Source organism: Xiphias gladius, chromosome 23 (assembly GCF_016859285.1).
Source record: "Xiphias gladius isolate SHS-SW01 ecotype Sanya breed wild chromosome 23, ASM1685928v1, whole genome shotgun sequence".
Lineage (NCBI taxonomy): Eukaryota > Metazoa > Chordata > Actinopteri > Istiophoriformes > Xiphiidae > Xiphias > Xiphias gladius.
The window spans coordinates 12623861-12644306 of NC_053422.1; the positions used below are offsets into that span (position 1 = coordinate 12623861).

A 20446-nucleotide genomic window follows, 5' to 3' on the forward strand; every position below is an offset into this window, starting at 1 on the left:
CTGCATCAAAAAATGACATTCTGAGAGTTGACTTGCAAAATTTGGTTAAATGATCCTTGACGTCCCAAAGCATGTAGTGTAATTTCAAATATCAGTTGCGACAAGCAGATCTATTAAAATGAATTTTTGTATACAGCATGTAAAGTGCATTTCATACATCGTATTCTGCTACGTGTCAATAAGCAGCGCTTCTCTATGGATGTTTGCTAATCACAGTGGTGGAAAGTACATTTACTCAAGTACTGAATTTTAAGTCACAGTTAAAGAACGGTTTTTAGAACAATACTTTTACTTAAGTAGAATTTTAAATGCAGGTCTTTATCTTACATCAGAGTATTTGTGCACTGTAGTATTGCTACTTTTACTTAAGTAAAGGACCTGAGTACTAGTGACCCTTCCACCACTGGTTATTCACACTGCATATCACTGACACTATGGTGAGTGTCTGTGTGTGTGACTTTTGTATGTACTTTTTTGCATTTGTATCTAGTTATACTGGTCTTTCTGTCTCGTGTGTTTGCATACACAAGCAAAAGTTGTCTGGGTGTGTGTGTGTGTGAGTGATAGACCAGGAGAGGCTGAAAATGAGTGATAAAGTCAAGAACTCCATTGCATGCGTGTGTTCAAACATGCAGATATTCACAAATGTGAACTGTACACTTTGTATACACACTGAGTATTGTAGTATTTTCTGTAGTCACTTCTTTGTACCCAGATTGGGCCCAGACATTTTAAGAACATATCACCTTTCACTTTGCATGTACATATCATGACTCCTGAGGAAACAGTTCATATGGGGGGGGAATGCATTTTGTAAGTGTGTTACAGAGTCTAAAATTGGTCAGTTTTGACTAAAACATAAGCAAGGAACCTGGGTCACCTCTTTATTCTATACGATTTGTGTCCACTAGGGGTCACTGTACATTTATTAGACATTTTTGACTGTGGTAAATCACCATTTGCGCTCATTATGTAGTTTACTGTAAATGGTCTGGGGGAAAATGTGGCACAGCTTAAAAATCCCCTCTGATCAATCTGCTCATTCTGAAATCCCAACAGTGGAGCTAGAGACCAGACAAACAGAAGAACATGATTTATTTTGATTTTATTGAACATAATGAACAGTGGACGGGCCAACGCATACATAAGTAACATTTCACAGCCACTCTGACTCAAAAACTGATTCTGTGACGATATTCTGAACTGTTCAGTAAGTCGTGCATCATTAAAGATACAAGAAAGGCCACTGGGAATGTGTTGACACAAAAAGAACGAGGTAAAACAAATCTGCCTGGACCAGGCCATTCATCTTTGAATTCATATAAAAAGTATATAACGAGGGGAAACACATTTTGGTAGAGTGGCAATTTAAGGCAATTATACATTCTGGTTTGTCCTTCAGCATCTACAGGGCACCCGCTTATCAAAGTCATCAATATGAGCCATTGTGTCATTTGAAATAAATACAAGCACTGGTATATGTATCAATTAATAAAACAAAAGTTGAATAAAAAGTTGTCTTGTTTATGGATTAACAACATTTTGATAAAAAACAAACATTCATCACAGGTTTATTCGCTTCTATAGACCCAATCACAGTTTTAAACAACAATATTAATGTGTCCCAGTTTATTTCTTTTGCCGCATTTGCTAAAATCAAGAGCTAACAGGAAATAAACTTGGACCCAAGCTGTTTCCTACCTATGCAGGTCCATGCAGGTTTCCTTAGAAGTTTACGGGAGTGTAAGATTTTTATGATTACTTTTATGGAGATCAGATTTTTCAGACTCTTTAAACTGAACCTTCCTTTTCTGCACAAGCATCAAAGCGTCAGACCAAAGGTGACTGTGGATCATTTTCTCAACCTCCCTGTTAAAAGAAATCACTCTTTATAACACAACGTGGCCGTTGCTGTTAATTTCATTCTAAGCGTTGATTTTCCATCATGGCTTCATCATTCTGTTGCACTTTTTTTAAAGTGCAATGTATATAAAGTTGATAAAAATCACAAATGATACAACAGGTACAAGAGAGGATGCTTTTTCTGTCTTTGGCATCGGTCTATACAGTCAGCAGCCATTTTGTTATATGCAGTCAACCATGATTCATCGTTATAACTGTCTACATGTACTGTAAGCTCTACATTTCATCTTTGGATGCTGTTTATGCGAATTACGTGAATCAAGTCCTGACTAAATCATAACATCATCCAACAGGTAGGCAAAAATATAGATAAAGCTTCAGAGGAGGATCAAAAAATTGTTCCAAAAAATAACAACCCTTCCGGGTTGTCCTTAGCATATGATTCACTGTGATTGTCATCATTTTTGCACCCTGATTAAACTGCCCTGTGAGCACACCAAACACCGAGACAAACACGCACCACTGCACACAAGATGGTTGTAATGTACACACATGTTCTGTGTAATGTAACTGATAAAAAAGCCTCAACAAGAACCTGACCAAACAATGAGTGACACATGGATGGGACAGTGAGTGGCCCAGTCAAGAAAGCAGCTGAACAGGGCCAAGTGTGTGTGTGTGTGTGTGTCTCTCAGAGAAAGGAAGGAGAGAGTGAATGTGTGTGTCTGTGTGTGTGTGGGTGTGTGTTTTCTACACTAGACTGCCAGGCCAGGATACCACAGTCAGTGTGACTTTATTCTTCTGCAGCTTGAGCATGGGGATGAGAGATGAGTTATTCATTCCCACCGTTGTGGCTCCGTTCACCGCCACGATCTCGTCACCGCACCTGGAGAGAACCACGGTTGATCAATGTGGAGTCTGGCAAGTAAGAGTGATGAAGGGACACGGGAGTCAAATGGGGGCTGACTTACTTGAGGCGTCCGTCAAAGTGAGCAGGTGTACCAGGCACAATGGTTTTGATGAAGAAAGGCTGCTGGCCGTGGCTCTCCTCGTAGCCCCCGACAATACTGAAGCCCCAGCTCTCATTGTTGGTCTTCTGCAGGACGATGTCCCGGCACCAGTGCATGTGACTGAAACAATGAAGACAGAGTCTGAGCTAACTTTTTCACATAAAAATGAACAGAATACAGTTAAAGTGGACGAACAGAATTCCGGTAATTGGTGGTAATGCGAACTGCTCTACCTGGGTAATCCCAACCAGCGGGTCCACAGCGGCGTCCAGTTGAGGGTGTCATCTCGCAGATCATCCACAGGGTCCAGTTCGTCCTTGTTGGCGGCCTCGGTTTCCTCCTCCGAGTCCTCGGAGAGGGTCTGGATGACACGGAGCACCACCTGGGACTGAGCTGTCTGAGCCTTCAGCACGGAAACTGCTTCATTGTAGGTCAGCTGGGTCAGATCGACACCATTGATGCTCAGCAGAATGTCACCTGAGATGATGACGTGAACGTGGACAGAGAAATCTTAGTTCAGGGGATCTTTGTGTTCAACATTAGATGTATAGAGGTTTTTATCAGGGGTGAATACAATTCGCTGTCAATTCAACCACAAGTTTAAGACTGAATACAACTAGGCAGGCCTCTATTTTAGCACACATCCTCCCTGTTTAAGTGTCCTTGAGCAACACATTGTGTCTCTGAATAGGACCACGTAAAAAGAGAATTGCCCTTTTCCTATTAAACCAATTGTCACTCTGTAATAGATTTGAAAAGAAATTAACAGTTTCTTGCTGTTGCGGTGTATTTATCCAAATATTCCCACACAATTAAGTTTGAATCGAATTAACTACATTTTCATGTAGTCATGACTAGAGATGCAATTACCAGTCGATAAATCAATTAGTCGATTGATAGAAAAGTCGTTGGCAGCTTTTTTGGTTATTGAAAAATAATTATTTCTTGAGCAAAAATGATAATGATAGTAATGAAAATAACCATCAGTACCAAAACAAACATCATCTTCACATAAACGTCCTTTTTAAAAGTCAAAATCACAGATCGCTAGATGCTGCTTTGTACCTCTTTGGATGGTGCCGTCTCGGTGCAGACAGCCGACAGGCTGCACACTCGTGATGTAAACAGGCAGGCGGCTGCGACAGTCCCTCCCCCCAGCAATGGTGATGCCCAGGGAAAGCCGAGGCTCCTTCTTCAGGCTCACAGTCTTCTCCTGGCTGGAAAACCCACCTGGAGGATCCTGTATGAACAATGAGACAAATTCATATGAAGCAACGACCAACATATTGATCAACATCTCCATGTGGACAATTAAAATTAGGCTGGCCTTGTTCAGGACACCATGTTTAACAAATTCCCCACATGAATGGTTGTTTTATCCTATCTTGTTTGACATCATTTGCATGAAGTCTGTGCTGCCCATTAACTTCAGCCTCTCCAGGATCCTTTGACCTAATTGATTCCTCTCACGAAACCACTCGTAGAAACAAATGTGAAACATTTGAGATGGAGCTGAGAGGTAAGGGTCGAGGTAACGTGTGAGGATCAACACCAAGCTCTCGTAGTGGAAAAGATGTGTGGAAAATGACAGTTTCGACCAGCCTCCTTGTTTCTCTCTGGAGTCTGTAAACCATCAGAAGGGAAGCTTGGGGGAGGTGGGGGCTCTTCCTCCCCCCAGCAGGGAACCCCCCCCGCCAGCAAGTCTAAAGGCTCAACTCTGCAGGCGAAAGCTAACTGTTACCAGCTTTGATCCTCTGGCACCCAAAGAAACAAGCAAAAAAAAACAAGCCAGTGGCTCTGTAGCGGGAGAGTGAGCAGCACCCCGGGCCTTTTGATCAGGACAGAGGGAGGCCCCGGAGAAGGGCTTTCATCTCCGCTCACCGACGCAGGTGTCTGCTCTCAAAGCTTGTCACCCCCAACTGGGGGGGTTGCTTTTCTTTCTGCTGACAGTGTATGGTACAACCGAGTGTGACTGACAAAGGAGCGATCATCACAACTATACTGTGTTAACAGAAACATGTAGAGCTTGTAAGATACTGCCACCAACATTGTGGTTAGAGGTGTAAAAAGAAGTTAAAATTCCAGCAGTTAACAGCTGGCAAGGGCAAAAATAAATGTGGACATAAAATATTTTAAATGAAAAGGAGGCCATGAGCAACCTTTTTTTAGTCTGAGCATTAATTTGTCAAGAAATTTTCTGTATTACCTTCATGTAGGTGGACCGGCGTCTAAAGTACTGTGGCTCAGGCGCCCTCCTGGCTGTTCTGCTGTGATGTCCCTCTCTGCTGCTTCCTCCTTCCTCCTGAGTCTCCGCAGGTCTCATTACCACAAAGTTGACACGCACCTCACTGGCCTAAATGCACACAAAAGAAAAAGCAATCCATTCCACTTATGCAACACCATTTTCCATTTTCCTTAATTATTGAATTTTTCATTGAGTTTTTTGAGTGATTTGCTGCCTTCCTAGCAGACTTTGGTTCAAAGTAAATTCTGGATGGAATTCAACTCGCAGAGACTCCAAACCTGCTTGATGTACATGATCCATCACATTTAACACACTTAGATGACTTTATTTTTACCCTGCTATATTGGTTCATCAATCACTTTTCCTTCAGAGCAAGATATCTGGACGAGAACCATCTAAAAAGCCATGGCATTTTGTATGGATATTCAAGGTCCCCACAAGATTTTTTAGTGAATTTGGTGACCCCCTGACCTTTCCCTTGACTGCCTCTATCAGGCCTAAAGGTCCCGTAACTGGCATGTTACCACTGGCAGATTGCCATTAAATTTGTTGAGCAAATTCTTGCTCTTGAGTTTTAAATCCTGTTCAGTTAGTCACATTAGTAGCCGAACTGCTTGTAAGACTCTGTCGTCAGCATCTTGTTTGCTCTTATTAATCATTTTTTGCACTGTGTGGTATAATGAGGTATAATGCTCTAGACTAGCAAGGCTTGAGGTTTTTAGGCTTGTTTTGTTAATTTTACATCATTGCATTTTAACTGAAAGCAGGGATTGTTCTGTAAGCCTTCCTTGTTGCTGCATTCAAATGCTTGTGAGAAACTGCAACAGCTGATGCCGACAAACTAACTAACAACCATTAAGAACTGACAGCTGAACAGCAACCTTTTTAATGACTTAACTACACAATTTACATGATCCGCTTCGTAGTGTCCATGTTTGCGTGTTGTTTGTCTTCTTTGTGTCTCGCTCTTGGGTTGATTTCCTCAGAACACAGCTCGGTAGTGCGATGCTTTTTGGCAACCAAATCTAACATCTCAAATGTCTGTAATTCCATAAATGCGCCAACACAGATGAGTTCAAACTAGTCCATGGTCACAACCACATCATTACACAAAAACATGACTTTGACAAAAATTAATACAATAATAATAATAATAATAATAATAATAACAACAATGTGTCTAAATGGCAGCCTAGAAGGAATTAAATCAATCTTTGAACTGATGGCTTGCTTTAGAAAATGTACAGTGATAATGTAGAGTGTATGTCATTTGTAGTTAATGGGTTAAAATGTAGAAAAATCATGTCTTTGGTCCTTTTATATACCTGTATGATCTGGGCAGCGCTCTCAGGTGTACCGTGCCTCAGGTCATGTCCATTAATGGCCAGCACTTTGTCATTGTTCCTCAGTTTTCCGTCTTTGGCTGCCAAACCACCAGACAGCAAGTCCAGGATGAAAACCCCACTCTCATCCGATTTGCGGATGAGTTTGATGCCGAGCGGTTCGCTGCGCTGACTCTTCATCAGCGTCACCTGCAAGACTGTGCCGGGGTTGTGACCGGAGGTAGCGCTGCCTTGGGGACTGTGAGAGGGCTGGGAGGCAGTGGAGGCGGTGGAGGAGGAAGCATGATGATCAGATCGCGGATCCCTTGATTTGAAGCCTTTCTCCTGCATAACAGTGAGTCTGAGGAGGGAAGGCTGCCGCAGCACTGCGATGGCCCGGGCATGGGGGACTGAGGCCAAGCTGACATCATTCACCTGGATGCACAACACCCCAGAAAGAAACAACAACAACATGGTCAGTGGTGCAGGAGCCTAACAAGCATCGCAGTATATACTGTGCATATATGATGCAGCTAAGTTATAGGAAGTTTTTTTTGTCAAGCATAAAAGTGAAATTGACTAATACGATGCTTTTCTAGTGGTCTAATTGTGTTGCTGTCAGCCAAAAAGTGGAAGTCCGAAGTTGTTGAAACTTTAATTTCTGTTTCAAATTGTGACATCTGACACATGACTTGTATATTGTAAATTACTTTCTTTCTCTTGTTATTAGACAACAGTGATCAGAACCGTAACAAACACTCGCCAGCTTGCCTCTTTCTGTTTAAATGAAGAGCCTTACAAAGTGATGTTTGCCTTACGAATCTGATGTGAAAGTGGAACGTCACAAAAATACATGCATCGCTTCAAGGGGAGGAGAAAGACTGGGTTTCGAGATCTTAGCGACGCAATCGTCACTCGTCTTCACCGTATCTCTTTACATCCACCAGCTTTCCACAAAGCCAAAAAAACTGCGGCTAATGTTCCACATCCTCAAGGCAGCCTGTTGGCTGACAGGTTTTTGTTTTCATTGTCAGGTTTGGGATTGGTTGGCTTTAGAGGAAGAGTTACATTTTGGAGGACACACTGAGGAATGGGTTGCCAGAGCTGAGGCTGAAAAAAGTCTGTCAGCTCATTTTACAGCGGCACCATGTTCCAGAGGAACCAGAGGGTAGAAATCCAAGGAGGACATCGTAGGAATAGAGGAAACCATAAATGATTAAAATGTTCATATTCTGTGCATTCTCCTCTGTGGAAACCAAAAGTATTACTGGAAATAAAACAATAAACCATACTCAAAATGAGCTCAGAAACATGTTTAACATCGACATGGGTATTGACACTGACCTCTCATATTTAGATAATAAAATGTCTACAAAATTGGAATGAAAACTGGCACTAGAGCTGCAATGATTAGTCAATCAAAAGAAAATCAATCTGCCACTATTTTAATAATCAATCAATTGTTTAAGTAATTTTTAAAGCAAACATGCCAGACATTTGATGGCTCCAGGTTCTCAAATGTGATAATCCGCTGCTTTTATTAATTGATATTGAAAACACAATAATCATCGTTTGCAGCCTTAAATGGCACATTGAAAGCTGCATATTACCACTTCCAGAAAACTCACATTCTTTCATAATAACTCTGGTTACTTAACCCTTCAAAAAGAACAAATTAAATTTGAGTCCACTTCGTGTTTGAACACTGACCCTCTCAAACGGAACGGCGGTAAGTGAATCTGTGACAGCAAACCAGGCTGAGTTGCTTACTCTGACATGACATGTTTGTGCCCGGCAACATAAACCACACCTTGTTACCATGGAGCTAAAACTTGTTTGTCTTGAATATCTACTTTCCCATTCCCTGTGTTTAGATTACCAGGAGAATGCACTGACAAGGTGTTGTGGAAATATGTGGATTTGAACTGGGTCACGCTTTGCCACCAGAATACTTTTGAATTCCCATGTTGAGGACGAGTGAACACTTGACCTTAAGGGCTGTGTTCCCTCAGCGCTTCCCTCATTTAGGTTATGAGTCCGTCTCACCTCTAAGATATGGTCCCCTGGGGCCAGTCTGCCATCACGACCTGCTAGCGAGTCCCGGAGAATCTCCTGGATGACTATGTTCCCCAGCGGTGTGTCTTTCCCCCCCACAATGCGAAAGCCCAGCTCCTCCTCCGGCTCCTCTCTGAACAGCTCCACAATGTTGGCCTCGGCCACCAGACTGGACCGCAGAGGGGTGTTGTCTGACGGGCAGAGGCACAGAGAACCAAGTGGAATAAATATGGCCGCATTTCCTCTTTTATGAAGCAAATACTCCCATTCCACAGCTGAGTTGCACTTTGTAAAATACGTGATAGGCATGTGGTAATAAAGTTTAAATATCAGTGTGCTAGCCAAAAATAAGCACTTCAAGGACATTACTGGTCTATGAAAACTTGGGTAACCCAAAATACAAGAAAAATGACATGGACGCCTATAAAAATTTACAATTTTTAGTCATAATCAATCAGAATATTATCAGTTCAAAGTTGTAAAAATATTGTTTCACTATGAAAAATGTGAGACACAAAACTATAATGCAGTCTATTTACTTGTAAAGTGATTTTATCCCAACTTGTTTTTGTTCATTTTTCACTGAAAGCCTACTCATGCCTGTAAATCACTTAAAGTATTAATAATTCAGTTTTAAAAATTTCTTTCAAAAAAAAATAAAAATGTTTTAACGTCCACAGACATAAATGAAAGCTCCACATCAGCCCTTTCAACTGGTTTTCTCTGCCTATCTCTACATGACATATACATAAAATTATGTTACTATTAATAAAACATGCTCAGTTTGTTTCCTGATGGAAAGACAGACTCCAGAAACTCCCAGGTTAGAAAAACTCATTTTGGAAGAGGAAACACAGGGACACGGTAAAATTCTTGCCCAAACTTTACTTTTTAAACATCCTGATTCAAATGTGTCCTGCTCTACTTACTGTTATATATGCACAAAGTTTTGGGGAATATTACTGACATTTCAGGTGCCCTCACTTTTGCTTTCACCAACCAAATAAAGTGGTTTAGATCATTTTGCTACGGCTGGTTGGTTTACAACTTGTCTGATTATCTGACTCCTTGTTTATCTTGCCACATCAGGCGTCTTTATAGTGATGTTGCCATGTTCCCAGATCTCAGCAATTACTGAACAATGTTGCTATAACCTGCAGAAGTGATGGCCAGAACTATGAAAATATGACAAGTGTTATGATTAACTGTAATTATCCTTTAAAAACGGCACAGCAACTGCAGAACAACATTTAGTTATTATTACGTAATAATAACTGAAAAAAGGTCTTCAGGTCTTTGTTAATTATGTCCCTCACAAACACTTCAAATAATGAAGCTGCAAACCTCACAGAAAACCATACTGAACATAAATTAAGTTAAAGGAACACTCTGAAATTTTGCATATTAAGATAAGTCAAGCATATCTTGTACCAATCTCTTTACTGAAGGCACAGAGATAAATACTGATCGTCTCATCTAACTCCCAGCAAAACAGGAAGAAACTTTATTTCACAGAATTCTGTATTATATCTCTACAGAGAAATGCATGAAATTACACAATGGTGTGTCAACCAATAACCCGTTTTTGAACTTTAAATGACGTCTGTTTTCACAGTACACAGAAAACAGTGTGCTAGACAGGAAACCAGAGCGAGGCAGAGCGGACGTCAACGTGTTATCACCACAGTAAGGCAGCGATACATTTAAGCACACTGAACTACAAAGACTATCTCTACCTTGGAACTGCTCTCTGCGCACACAGAGACCATACAAGTATCTACAAGCTACAGCTAACTCCTCAGTAGTGCAGCCAATCTATTAAGTCGACCAGCATCACGAAGGAATGAATTCTGTAGACTGCAGACGTAGAATAACGTGGATGGGACAACATGCTGACACATTTGGGGGAAAAATAAAAAACCCAAAAAACCCCAATACATATACAACATAATTCAATTTAAAAGTGTACGCTCACTGTATTTCACTTTACAGATTTTCAGAGCATACAGCAGTAATTTGACTAAAGTAGGTATAATAATGACAACAATTCAAACTTATGTGTGGACACTGATTACCAGTTGCCTGGAAACTATGTTTTAGTGGACTCTGGTCGATGGAACTGGCGTGCAAGTTGCTTTAAGGGCTTTTCCTCATGATGAGACTGTTTCTGGTTAAAAAAAAACAAAAAACTGTGAGCTGGTACATGTTCCTACGGCTAGGCTGATGATTCACCTGTAACAGACGCAGAATCAAAACCCGGGGGTAAAATCATCAGAAATTCCCGTCTGTGTGTTTTGACAACCGCCCCCCTTGAAGGGGACAGGCACAAGGATTTAGGTTTTCTGCAGTCAGCCAAGCATCGAGGCTATTTCCGTTACACCTGGGAGCTTCTATAAACATCATTCACCGTCATTGAGACAGAGTATTACCAGCCTCCTATTAAAAATCATTCCCTAAGAAGTCGTCATTCTAATTATCATGTTTGTGCAGAACACGGACTTCTGTGACTGGACCACTGTTAGAAAGATAAAAATGACTTCATACCATCCTCGCTTTCCTCATAGGCAGGATTAATCAGCCCAGGCTCAGGCTGGTCCCGGTTAGGATTTCGAGACAGCGCTGCGGAATGTTTAGCATCACCAGACGACTCCCCGTCACCCTTACGTCCCTTTAACTCGTTCCACGAGGGCCTCTTCCTCTTTTCTGCTTCTTCCCTCAGTCTTCTAAAAACAGGACATCTGTAGAAAGACAGGAGCAGGGAGGAAACTGGTAAAGAGAATCACAAGGGTGATGGTTGACATTTTCTTTCCTTTTAGAAACAACACGTGGTTATCCATCTTTAGAATGGAAAGGGATATTCTTCAATGTTTCTGGTTACCAAGGAGTGCCAAAGATGGATGGCCAAAGAAAAGGGGAAAAAGAGTTTGAATGTTAAAAGTGTTTTTTGAGGGAAAAGAGGACACAAGGAGAGAGAAATAGTGTGTTTGTGCTCAAGATTTAAAAGAGAGTCTCTATACAGATGAGTAGACAATTTCACTGCATTGCAGGGTGTCCGGGTGAGATAGGTTGAATCTGATTGAGCCAGAGTGCTGCAGCTGCTGCTCGCTCCTCGTACCTGAACTTTGCCTCCTCGTTGTTTGCACAGAGAGGCTGCAGCAGGACAAGCTGCCACCCACAACTGACTGCGTCATGGCCGGGATGATAAGCAACACGGCCAGTGACTTACCTGCACCTCGCCTTGAGCTCAATAATTAGAAGTTTGTGTGTTCATGGAGGGACTGTGCAACCAGAAAAAAAAAAAAAAAAAAATGGTACAGCTTCAGAGAGGGAAAAAACATATCTTGAAACGGCACATAGAGGAGAAAAAAACACTGTTAATGATTGTTGTTTTACATTCGTGAGAAGTACTCTGAATTCTTTGGCCATGACTTCATAGACTTCAGATATTATGTTTACCTTCAAGTGGAGATACGTGCATGTTGCATATGTACAGTTTATGGGCATACATACCAGATATTTATAAACTTATAGTAAACAATATAGTGTAATGAATCCACTCTACTTTGAGAAATAGCATGACATTCTGAGAAATACGCCTGTTTTTTGCAGTGACAGGGTTAGCTTAGCATAAAGACTGGAAAAAGGGGAAAACAGCTAACCTGGCTTTGTCTAGAGGTAAAAAAAAAAAAAAAACTAATCTGCTTTCCATCAGCTCTAAAGCTCACTATTTAGCATGGTACATCTTGTTTGTTTATTTCATACAAAAAATGAAGTGTAAAAATGACTAACTGCAGTTTCACAGTGAAAACAAGACTCCTTTTTTCACTACAATTTTGTACAAATTAAAACACACAAGATATACCGTGGTAATTAATGAACTTTAGAGGTTCTGGAAGAAGCATTTAGTCACCTTGGACAGAGCCAGGCTAGCAGTTTCCCCACGCTATCAGTCTTTATGCTAAGCTAAGACAGCTGGCTCCTCGCTGTAGATTTATATTAAACAGACAGACGTGAGAGTGTTATCAGTCTTCTCGTATAACTCGGCAGGAAAGCAGTAAGCTTATTTCCCAAAACTTCCAACAATTCCTTTAATGACCACTTGAAAGACAGAGCGACAGAGACAAATGTCAATATGACATAATACACATTGAATCACCACCACCACAAACTTTTGGAGGAAAATGTAATTATCACCTGTGGAAGTAATATGTCATTGTCATGCTTTGTTTATACGGCATTATTTAGCTACGAATTATTATTATCTACTCACTGCTTCGTTCATATGCCCACCGCCTAGTGCCATAATATACTAATCGCTGTAATATACAACCCTTAATATGTATTAACAGGTTCTCCCTGGTATGATTTACAGTATATGTCCGGTCCACTCTTGAACCTGTGCATCTAATTCCTTGAATCCTTGCTAAAAGCTTCCCCCTGCCTCTTGTCTCTGATTCTGCTAAAGCTGCAACAATTAGTCAATTCATTGATTAGTCAATCAACAGAAAATGTATCTGCACCTATTTTGACAATCAAATTATCAGTATTAGTTATTTTTTTAAGCAAAACTGTCAAATATTTGCTGCTTGTCAAATGTGATGATTTGATGTTTTTCTTTGTCACACATGACAGGAGACAGAAGATCTTTCGGTTTTGGACTGTTGGTCAAACAAAACAAGACATCTGAAGATGTTACCTTAGTCTGTGGGAAATTGTAACAGGTCTTTTTCAATATATACTGTCATTTCACAGACAAAAAGATTAATTCCAAAAAAAATTGCCAGAATAACTGATGATGAAAATAATGAAAGGTGACTGACGATTCAAAAAGTATTCTTTGCAAAACTACTGCATAGGATTACATTACATTGTATGGCTGTTAATGATACTGTGAACCCTTGTATTTAATAAAAGCATTCCCATCTGAAATGACAAACATTGTTCATTGTTGTAGATGTTACTGTGACCAATCATTTCAGCCAGGTTAAGGTCTACCAATATGCACTGAAGCTGCTGTCACGATCTGTTAAGATCCCACCCAGAGTCTTACCTGTTGTGCAGATGGGGTTGCAGTTCACAGCGCTGCATCTGTTGTTGGCACTCTTCATAGTAAGGGCACATCACAGTCAGCTTGTCCAGCAGGTTCCTGACCAGCAGGCTCGAGGGACGGCACTGCTGTAACTGCAGCCGCTGGCGGTCCACAGGGCAGAAGTCCTGCTCTTTCAAGAAGTTGCTCAGACAATGAAAGCAGTAAGTGTGGCCACAAGGAGTGTCCATAGGTCTGAGTAGGGGCTGCAGACAGATGTGGCAAACCAGCTCATCGTCCACCTCGTCCTGGTACTCGTACAGGTGGCTGTCCTGGCCCTCATGCTGCTGGCCACACTCCTTGCACACCCGCGCCCACGAGAGACCTGCTGCGCTGCTGTTGCCAGCAACTTTGGTTTCTACTGTAGCCATTGGCTGAGGGAGCTCAGTCCAAAACTTCAGTGTCTCTGCAAAAGATATGCGTCCTCTTATTTCCTCAGAAACTGTGTCTGGTATATCGCATAAGTCTATGTCTGCATGTCAAAAGCGGACTCCATTCGAATAGTGAATGTGAAATGATGATCCAGAGTCAACAATGGTGTCTCCATGTCTTCATTTTGATTTTCTGTTGAAAAGGAGAAACACAGTGAGGTCTACTGCAGAAGATGGACTATTCCTACTCATACTGGCCAGCACCACAGGAAACGACTAATTCACAGAGCAGCAGCAATATGGCAGCGAGCTGCAGCTGCTTCCTCTCAGCGAGTTTCCTGAAGGACAAAAGGAATTCTCATCTCGGCTAAAAGTCACTGTGCTCGCACTGAAAGGGCTAAACTCTGTGAAATGAGGCAGGAGAACTGGACTTAAATCAAACCCCTGATAATGGGAAGGAACAAAGGCATGGCACTACACAAGAGTTAGAGTTTTGAATGAACTGGGCAGAAATGCAAACCCCATCAGTAATGACCCTGTGCACCCAATCAGCAGTGGTCTCCATCGCTTTGTGCTGCTCCTAATCTCCTTTAATTCCCTCCCATAAGGAGAGGGCTGATTAGCAACACATTCTTTGGTGAAACTTTTGGCTACTTACTCCACATATGAACAAATAAAGTGGCATTTCATGAATCCCACAAAATACACTGAGTTAGGACTCATGAAATCTACCTTGTAAGATAAATTTCATCCACTGGAAACTAGGTTAGGGGGCTTCCAAGGAGACCACAGCATATTTTGGATGGAATGAAATGTAATGTACCTGTTGAAAATGGTTTGAAGAAAAAGTGCCATTAAGTTGCAATGAATGGCTCTTTTTAAGCAACGTAAGCAAGGGGTTTTGGTCCGAACACTTTGATGGGCATCACTTCTTGGTGTCTGAGGAGCTACAGGGGCACAGAAACACACTTAACACCACCAAACACCACCTAAACTAACCATGACTTTTTCCTAAATATGCAAAGGAGTAAAGAAAACTCCTGCCTTGCACATTACCACATATGAAAAAGAAAAAATAAACCACCACATTGAACTCACTACCTTCATTTTTCCAGTCCAGATTTCAGGCATAAAAAGACTGCTTTATCTTCAGTGTAATTACCTTGGAGCGACTCACCCGAGATGATATCTTTGTTGTCAAGCGCCCAATAGCCACCGCACGCAAACACAAGACTCTAACCTACCCTGCCTGAAGCCCGAATGAAACTGGAGTACTGCCTCTCCAGTAGCACACCGTCAGAAAATAATGTGTGTGTGTGTGTGTGTGTGTGTGTGTGTGTGTGTGTGTGTGTTTGTGTCTGGACGCATATTTGTGCGCACGACTGTGGTTGTGTGTGAGCTCTGACTGCACCGGTGTGAGGAATGCAGAGGGGAATTGGTGTAACTAGGCAGAGTGAGAGGTTTGTGTGTTTGGGGGTGGGGGCTAAGACTGCTGTTACTGCACTTCCACAGGTAAAGTGCTCTCAGTAGCTGAATGACTGATTGCAAACACACAAGCCTGGTTACAAATATGTGTGTACACACGTCTATCTACATACATGCACCCCGGCTGAGGTCATACAGGCCTTCTGTGTCTCTCTGTCTTTACTTTGTGCAAGTGATACTTAGTCCTGCAATGGATAGGGGTCATGGATCCTGTAGCTCAGGGAGAGAAGCACAGTAGAAACCGGGCTGTGAGCCAATCATTCAGAAACCACACGACCTGGCGCACAAATGTGAAACAAAGAGATAAACAACACCATACACTTATATTAAATACACTGTGCTGCTCAAACATTCACAGTTTCACTCCCATCAAATTCCTTCTTTGTCGCTTTATTCCGAAAGTGTAATATTTGCTTTCTGATGAAGTGACATGCACTAGCTGGGAGTCACGGCCACAGAGCCATGGAGCGCGTCCAAAGATGGCCGGCTCTGAAGCCATCTATCAGTGCCCACTATTACCACGTTAACACAGCGGCACATCACTATGTGTCACAAGGATACGGCAGGAAATCGATAAAAGTACTCGTCCTTCTTGGTATCCTCAATGTGAAATGGAGACTTGTCGAAATGGTACAGCACAACGTAAAAAAGTGTCGTGCAGAAACGATTGCTTGATTGATTGATTTGCCAGTGAATCAATTAGCCGACTCACTATTGACAGCTTTTTAAGTGCAAGCCTTGCTCTTTTTCTCTGTCTGTCGTCATTGTAAACTGAAAATCTTTGGGAGGGGTTTTTTTGGACTGAAAACAGGTATTTTGAAGACCTCACTTTGGGCTTTGGGAAATTTTGATTGTTGATTATTTTTCATTATTGTCTGACATTTTATTGGCCAAATTATTAATCATTTAATAAAGAGAAAAGCTGCCAGTTAGTTTTGATTAATGAAAATGATGGTTGGCTGCGGCTAAAACAGGTGATCAAAAGACGTAACCTTGGGCTATGGGACTTTTTTTTTTTTAATTTTCTGACTACATAACAAGTACAAATATAGATTAATCCTAATCCCCACACTAGAGCAAGAAAATTAATTCCCAGGAATCCGACACTTAACAAAACATTTCCAACTAATGTTAAAGTCCATGATTATGAAACTAGCACAATATGACAGTTGTGCAATAGAAGGGGTGAAATGTGTTTTATACAGGTTTAGAGCCAACCAAAGCGCAATACAACGAGCCTTGATGGGGGAACACCTTATCCAAATCAAATGCCTTGCGATCATGTGACAGACTAAGCTTCCGAGAGAAACGTCTGTGGCGCTACAGTGTCCCCCAGTCTCCTAGGGGATTACCCGCGGTGGCGTTCAGTCAAAGCTGAGCTGAATCACTCGCTTTGATGGTTGCTATGAGTGAATCACGTGCTGCCACACCCTCAGCGAATGCAGGTGAGGCCACGCTAGACAAATACGTTCTTCCAGTCCATGGAACGGGCGATGTGTCATGTCTACCTCTACCTTACACCGATGTCTTGCGTTACTGTAGAGATTACACATAAATACTGCACATGAAATGGAAAATGAATCAAATTACTACCCAGAGGTTAATGACTATACTCAGTGTCAGAGTATAACATAATCAAGTGAAAAGCTCTAACACGTCCAGGATTTCTATTTTATGTCTGTGTCAGTTTCATGTTACTTATCAGAGTAGAGCTGCATGGAAACTTTCTCGCCTGAATTTAATATTTTATTTCCTTTGTAACTAAGATAAAATGCCATCTGTTTTGAGCACGGTTTGAACATTATGTAACTTGTGTAGCAACAACATGCAAAGTCCCCTGCTTCAAATATATTGACCAATCTTTTGCATTGCATGTCTATATGCAGGAGCTAAAAACAAATCCAGCAACAAAAGCCATCCTAGTGACATTAATACCATCATTCCCCAAAGAATTTCCCACTCCTACTTTTTCCTGGTTTGTACATTCATATGACCAAACCAGCCTCACGGCAGACTCACGTGTGGTGTGGTACCAGTCAGTGTCTCGCAAACAAATCACACATGGGGGTTAGGCTTATATTCACAGGGCTCCTGAGCCCCCACTGTACTGCCACCAGGCTGCACAGACTTAACAAACACCACCCATGGCATTGACTTAGGATGTCACCAAGTTTTGTTTTGGTTGTTTTTTTTTTACAAGCAAAAATGTTAGACATTTATTGGTCCCCAGTTTTCGAAAGTGAGAATTTGATCCATTTCTACACTGTAGTAAAATTAATACTTTGGGGGTCTGGACGGTTGGGCAAACAAAACAAGGCATTTATGGACGTCACCTTGGGCTCTAGGAAAATGTGATGGCAATGTTTCACCATTTCCTGATGTTTTCCTTCAAACAATTGATAGAGTAATTGAGGAAGATAACCGACAGATGAATTGATAATGAAAATAATCTTAACTTGCAGTCCTGGGTACATTATATTTTATAAACGTATCATATGTTTTGTATGTAAAATCTTTATCTGCATAGTAGCCAGTAACTGCAACAGTTAAATAACTGTAGTGGATTAAAAAGTATAATATTTCCCTCTGAAATGTGGTGGAGTAGAAGCAGAAGGAAACATTAAATAAAACTAATGTGGTGGAATGTAACTTAAGTACATTTACTCAAGTACAGTATTTAAGTGCAATCTTGAGATACTCGTACATTATTTAAGCATTTCCATTGAATGCCATTTTGTACTTCTACTACATTTCAGGACGAAATATTGTACTTTTACTCCAGTACGTTTATCTGACAGCTATTATTACTAGTTACTAAGATTTTGTATGGAAAACATACAATCTGTTTATAAAACATACATGGTTATAGATTAAACTACCCCAAAACATTACTTTTGACACTTAAAAGTACATTTTGCTGCCAACACTTCTGTGCCAATTACCCGAGTAAGATTTTGAATGCAGGGCTTTTAGTTGTAATAGTGTTTTTTTGACCGTGGTATAACTACTTTTACTTAGGTAAAAGATCTGTACCTCTTCCACCACTGGTGTGTTGTGACTGGGACCATAAATAACTCACTGCCCCCCCACCCCACCCCTCCGAGCCCCCATGTCAGCCCATCGCTGTTGCTTTGGTCCTAATCACGGCAAATGTGTGACACATCCATAGGACAGAGGAGAAAAGTATCGGTCGGATCGACGGTATCGTGGGTGATACAGCGGACGGACATGGCTTCACCTTCAGCGGCAAATGCTGCACACCAGCTCCAGCTCGGACGCTCACTTGCCCTCCCTGGCACAGATGCGATTTTACCATTAAACGCGGACTCGGTAAAACCCCCCGAAAGTCCGAGGTGGCTGTCCGGCCACGTCTGTTTACATAAACCGACGGGGAATTCGCCCAAGTCGGGACCGAAACTCGTCTTACCTGTGTGAAGGTTGTTTCCCGGAAGCAGCTAACCTATGGCTTGCTGAAACAAAGAGACCACTGTAAACTCAGTTGGACGTCGATTTTAAAACAGGCACTTCCCGGCACCGACACCGCCGTGGCTTTCTGATTTTTTTTTTTTTTTTCACCTCATGGCTGTTGTTGAGTAACCGCAGCCCTCTGTCCCAGGTGGAGTTTAGCCGAGAGGCGGAGGCTGGGCGACGTCCCCCGGTTTCGAGCCAACGTACTCGCTCAGGCAGAGGTCCGTGCAGGTGTACACGCTGCACTGCTCGGCCACGCTGCGTTTACGCACCGTCGCCCTCTCCGTGATTCATAACAGGGCTGCTTGTCAGTCTGCACTCAACCACCAGCTGTCTGTCATCCTGTATTCAGAATAGTCCATTTATACAATCACTTAGATCCAGTATCCTGCAGCATATGTATATATATATTTTTTTTTTCTGTTTAGTCCGAATACAGTTTCTTCAATGGCGGAAGAAGTATTCAAAACATTTACTTAAATACAAAATACAATTACCATTGCCTGTAAATACTCCATTACAAGTTAAAATGTTGCATCAGTAAAAGTCAGCGGTGGAAAGTCACCAAGTACATTTACTCAAGCCCTGTACTTAAGTGCAGTTTTACTGTATTCGTACTTTTCTCGAGTATTTCTCGAGTATTTCCCGATTAATCTCCCAGAGGGCCCCGGGGCATAAATTTTGTTGCCGGGCCCCCTTTTGACCCCCAGCCGCACATGGGCAGTTTCATTATTGCCCCAGACACCCGGAAAACCAACCAGAACTCCAGAGCGGGAATGATTGGTTGATTAACCGATTGGCCGATTAACAGGAAATCAATTGGCAGGTGGTTAATAGTTTGAGTCATTTTTCAAGCAAAATAGCCAAAAAAATTCGCTGGCACCAGCTTCTCAAATGTGAATATTTGCTTGTGCCCCAGTTTTCTATGATAATAAACTCAACATCTTGTACATTTAACCGTTGGTTACAAAACAAAAGCAATTTGAATATGTTAACGTGGGTTTCAGGGAATAATGATCTTCACTGTCCACTTTTTTTCTGATATTTTGTAGACTAAACAATTGATTATTAAAGAAAATAATTGTCAGATGTATGAGTTGATTATAGCCTTATTGTACTCCCGTGACGGAATAATGCTACCTTGCCTCCGGTTTTCTGTGTTTTATTTACTTGACAGAGAAGAAATGGAAACAATTTGATAAAACACAACTTTACAACAAATGAGCACAATATAAATTAAAAAAAATTAAGGTCTTAAAACTGGATTTTGCACAAAGTCCCTCTACAAGACCCAGGAGGTCTGGGGCCCCAGGGCAGTTGCCCAATTTGCCTGGTTGATGATGAAGCCTTGTCCATTTTATGCTACTTTATACTTCTACTCCACTTCGTTTCAGAGGCAAAAATAATGTACTTCTTACTGCACTAAATTTATTTGACAACTTAAGCTACTTTGCAGATTCAGATTCATAAAACAAAATGTAGTCAACAAATAAGTTATGATCTATGATTATTTACTGAAATGATCTCCAGGGAGAAAATTT

The 20446-nt window shown here is 41.5% G+C and overlaps 1 protein-coding gene across 5 annotated transcripts; it reads right to left on the reverse strand.

The window, feature by feature from the left end:
- Positions 1–1078: 1078 nt before the first annotated feature.
- Positions 1079–19559, reverse strand: lnx2b (ligand of numb-protein X 2b). 5 transcript variants are annotated; one of them, XM_040119608.1, is made up of 13 exons: positions 19403–19559; positions 19014–19247; positions 18865–18907; positions 14776–14899; positions 13546–14145; positions 11040–11233; positions 8487–8686; positions 6444–6875; positions 5080–5226; positions 3939–4113; positions 3107–3350; positions 2835–2993; positions 1079–2749 (listed from the first exon to the last, which is right to left on the reverse strand). In XM_040119608.1, exons 5-13 carry the CDS (start codon positions 13950–13952, stop codon positions 2614–2616), a joined length of 2094 nt encoding a protein of 697 aa, XP_039975542.1. In that variant the 5' UTR covers positions 13953–14145; positions 14776–14899; positions 18865–18907; positions 19014–19247; positions 19403–19559; the 3' UTR covers positions 1079–2613. The 5 variants fall into 5 exon arrangements, with proteins under 5 accessions (XP_039975542.1, XP_039975541.1, XP_039975540.1 ...); XM_040119607.1 differs by lacking the exon at positions 14776–14899; XM_040119606.1 differs by lacking the exons at positions 14776–14899; positions 18865–18907.
- Between the last annotated feature and the right edge of the window lie 887 nt (positions 19560–20446).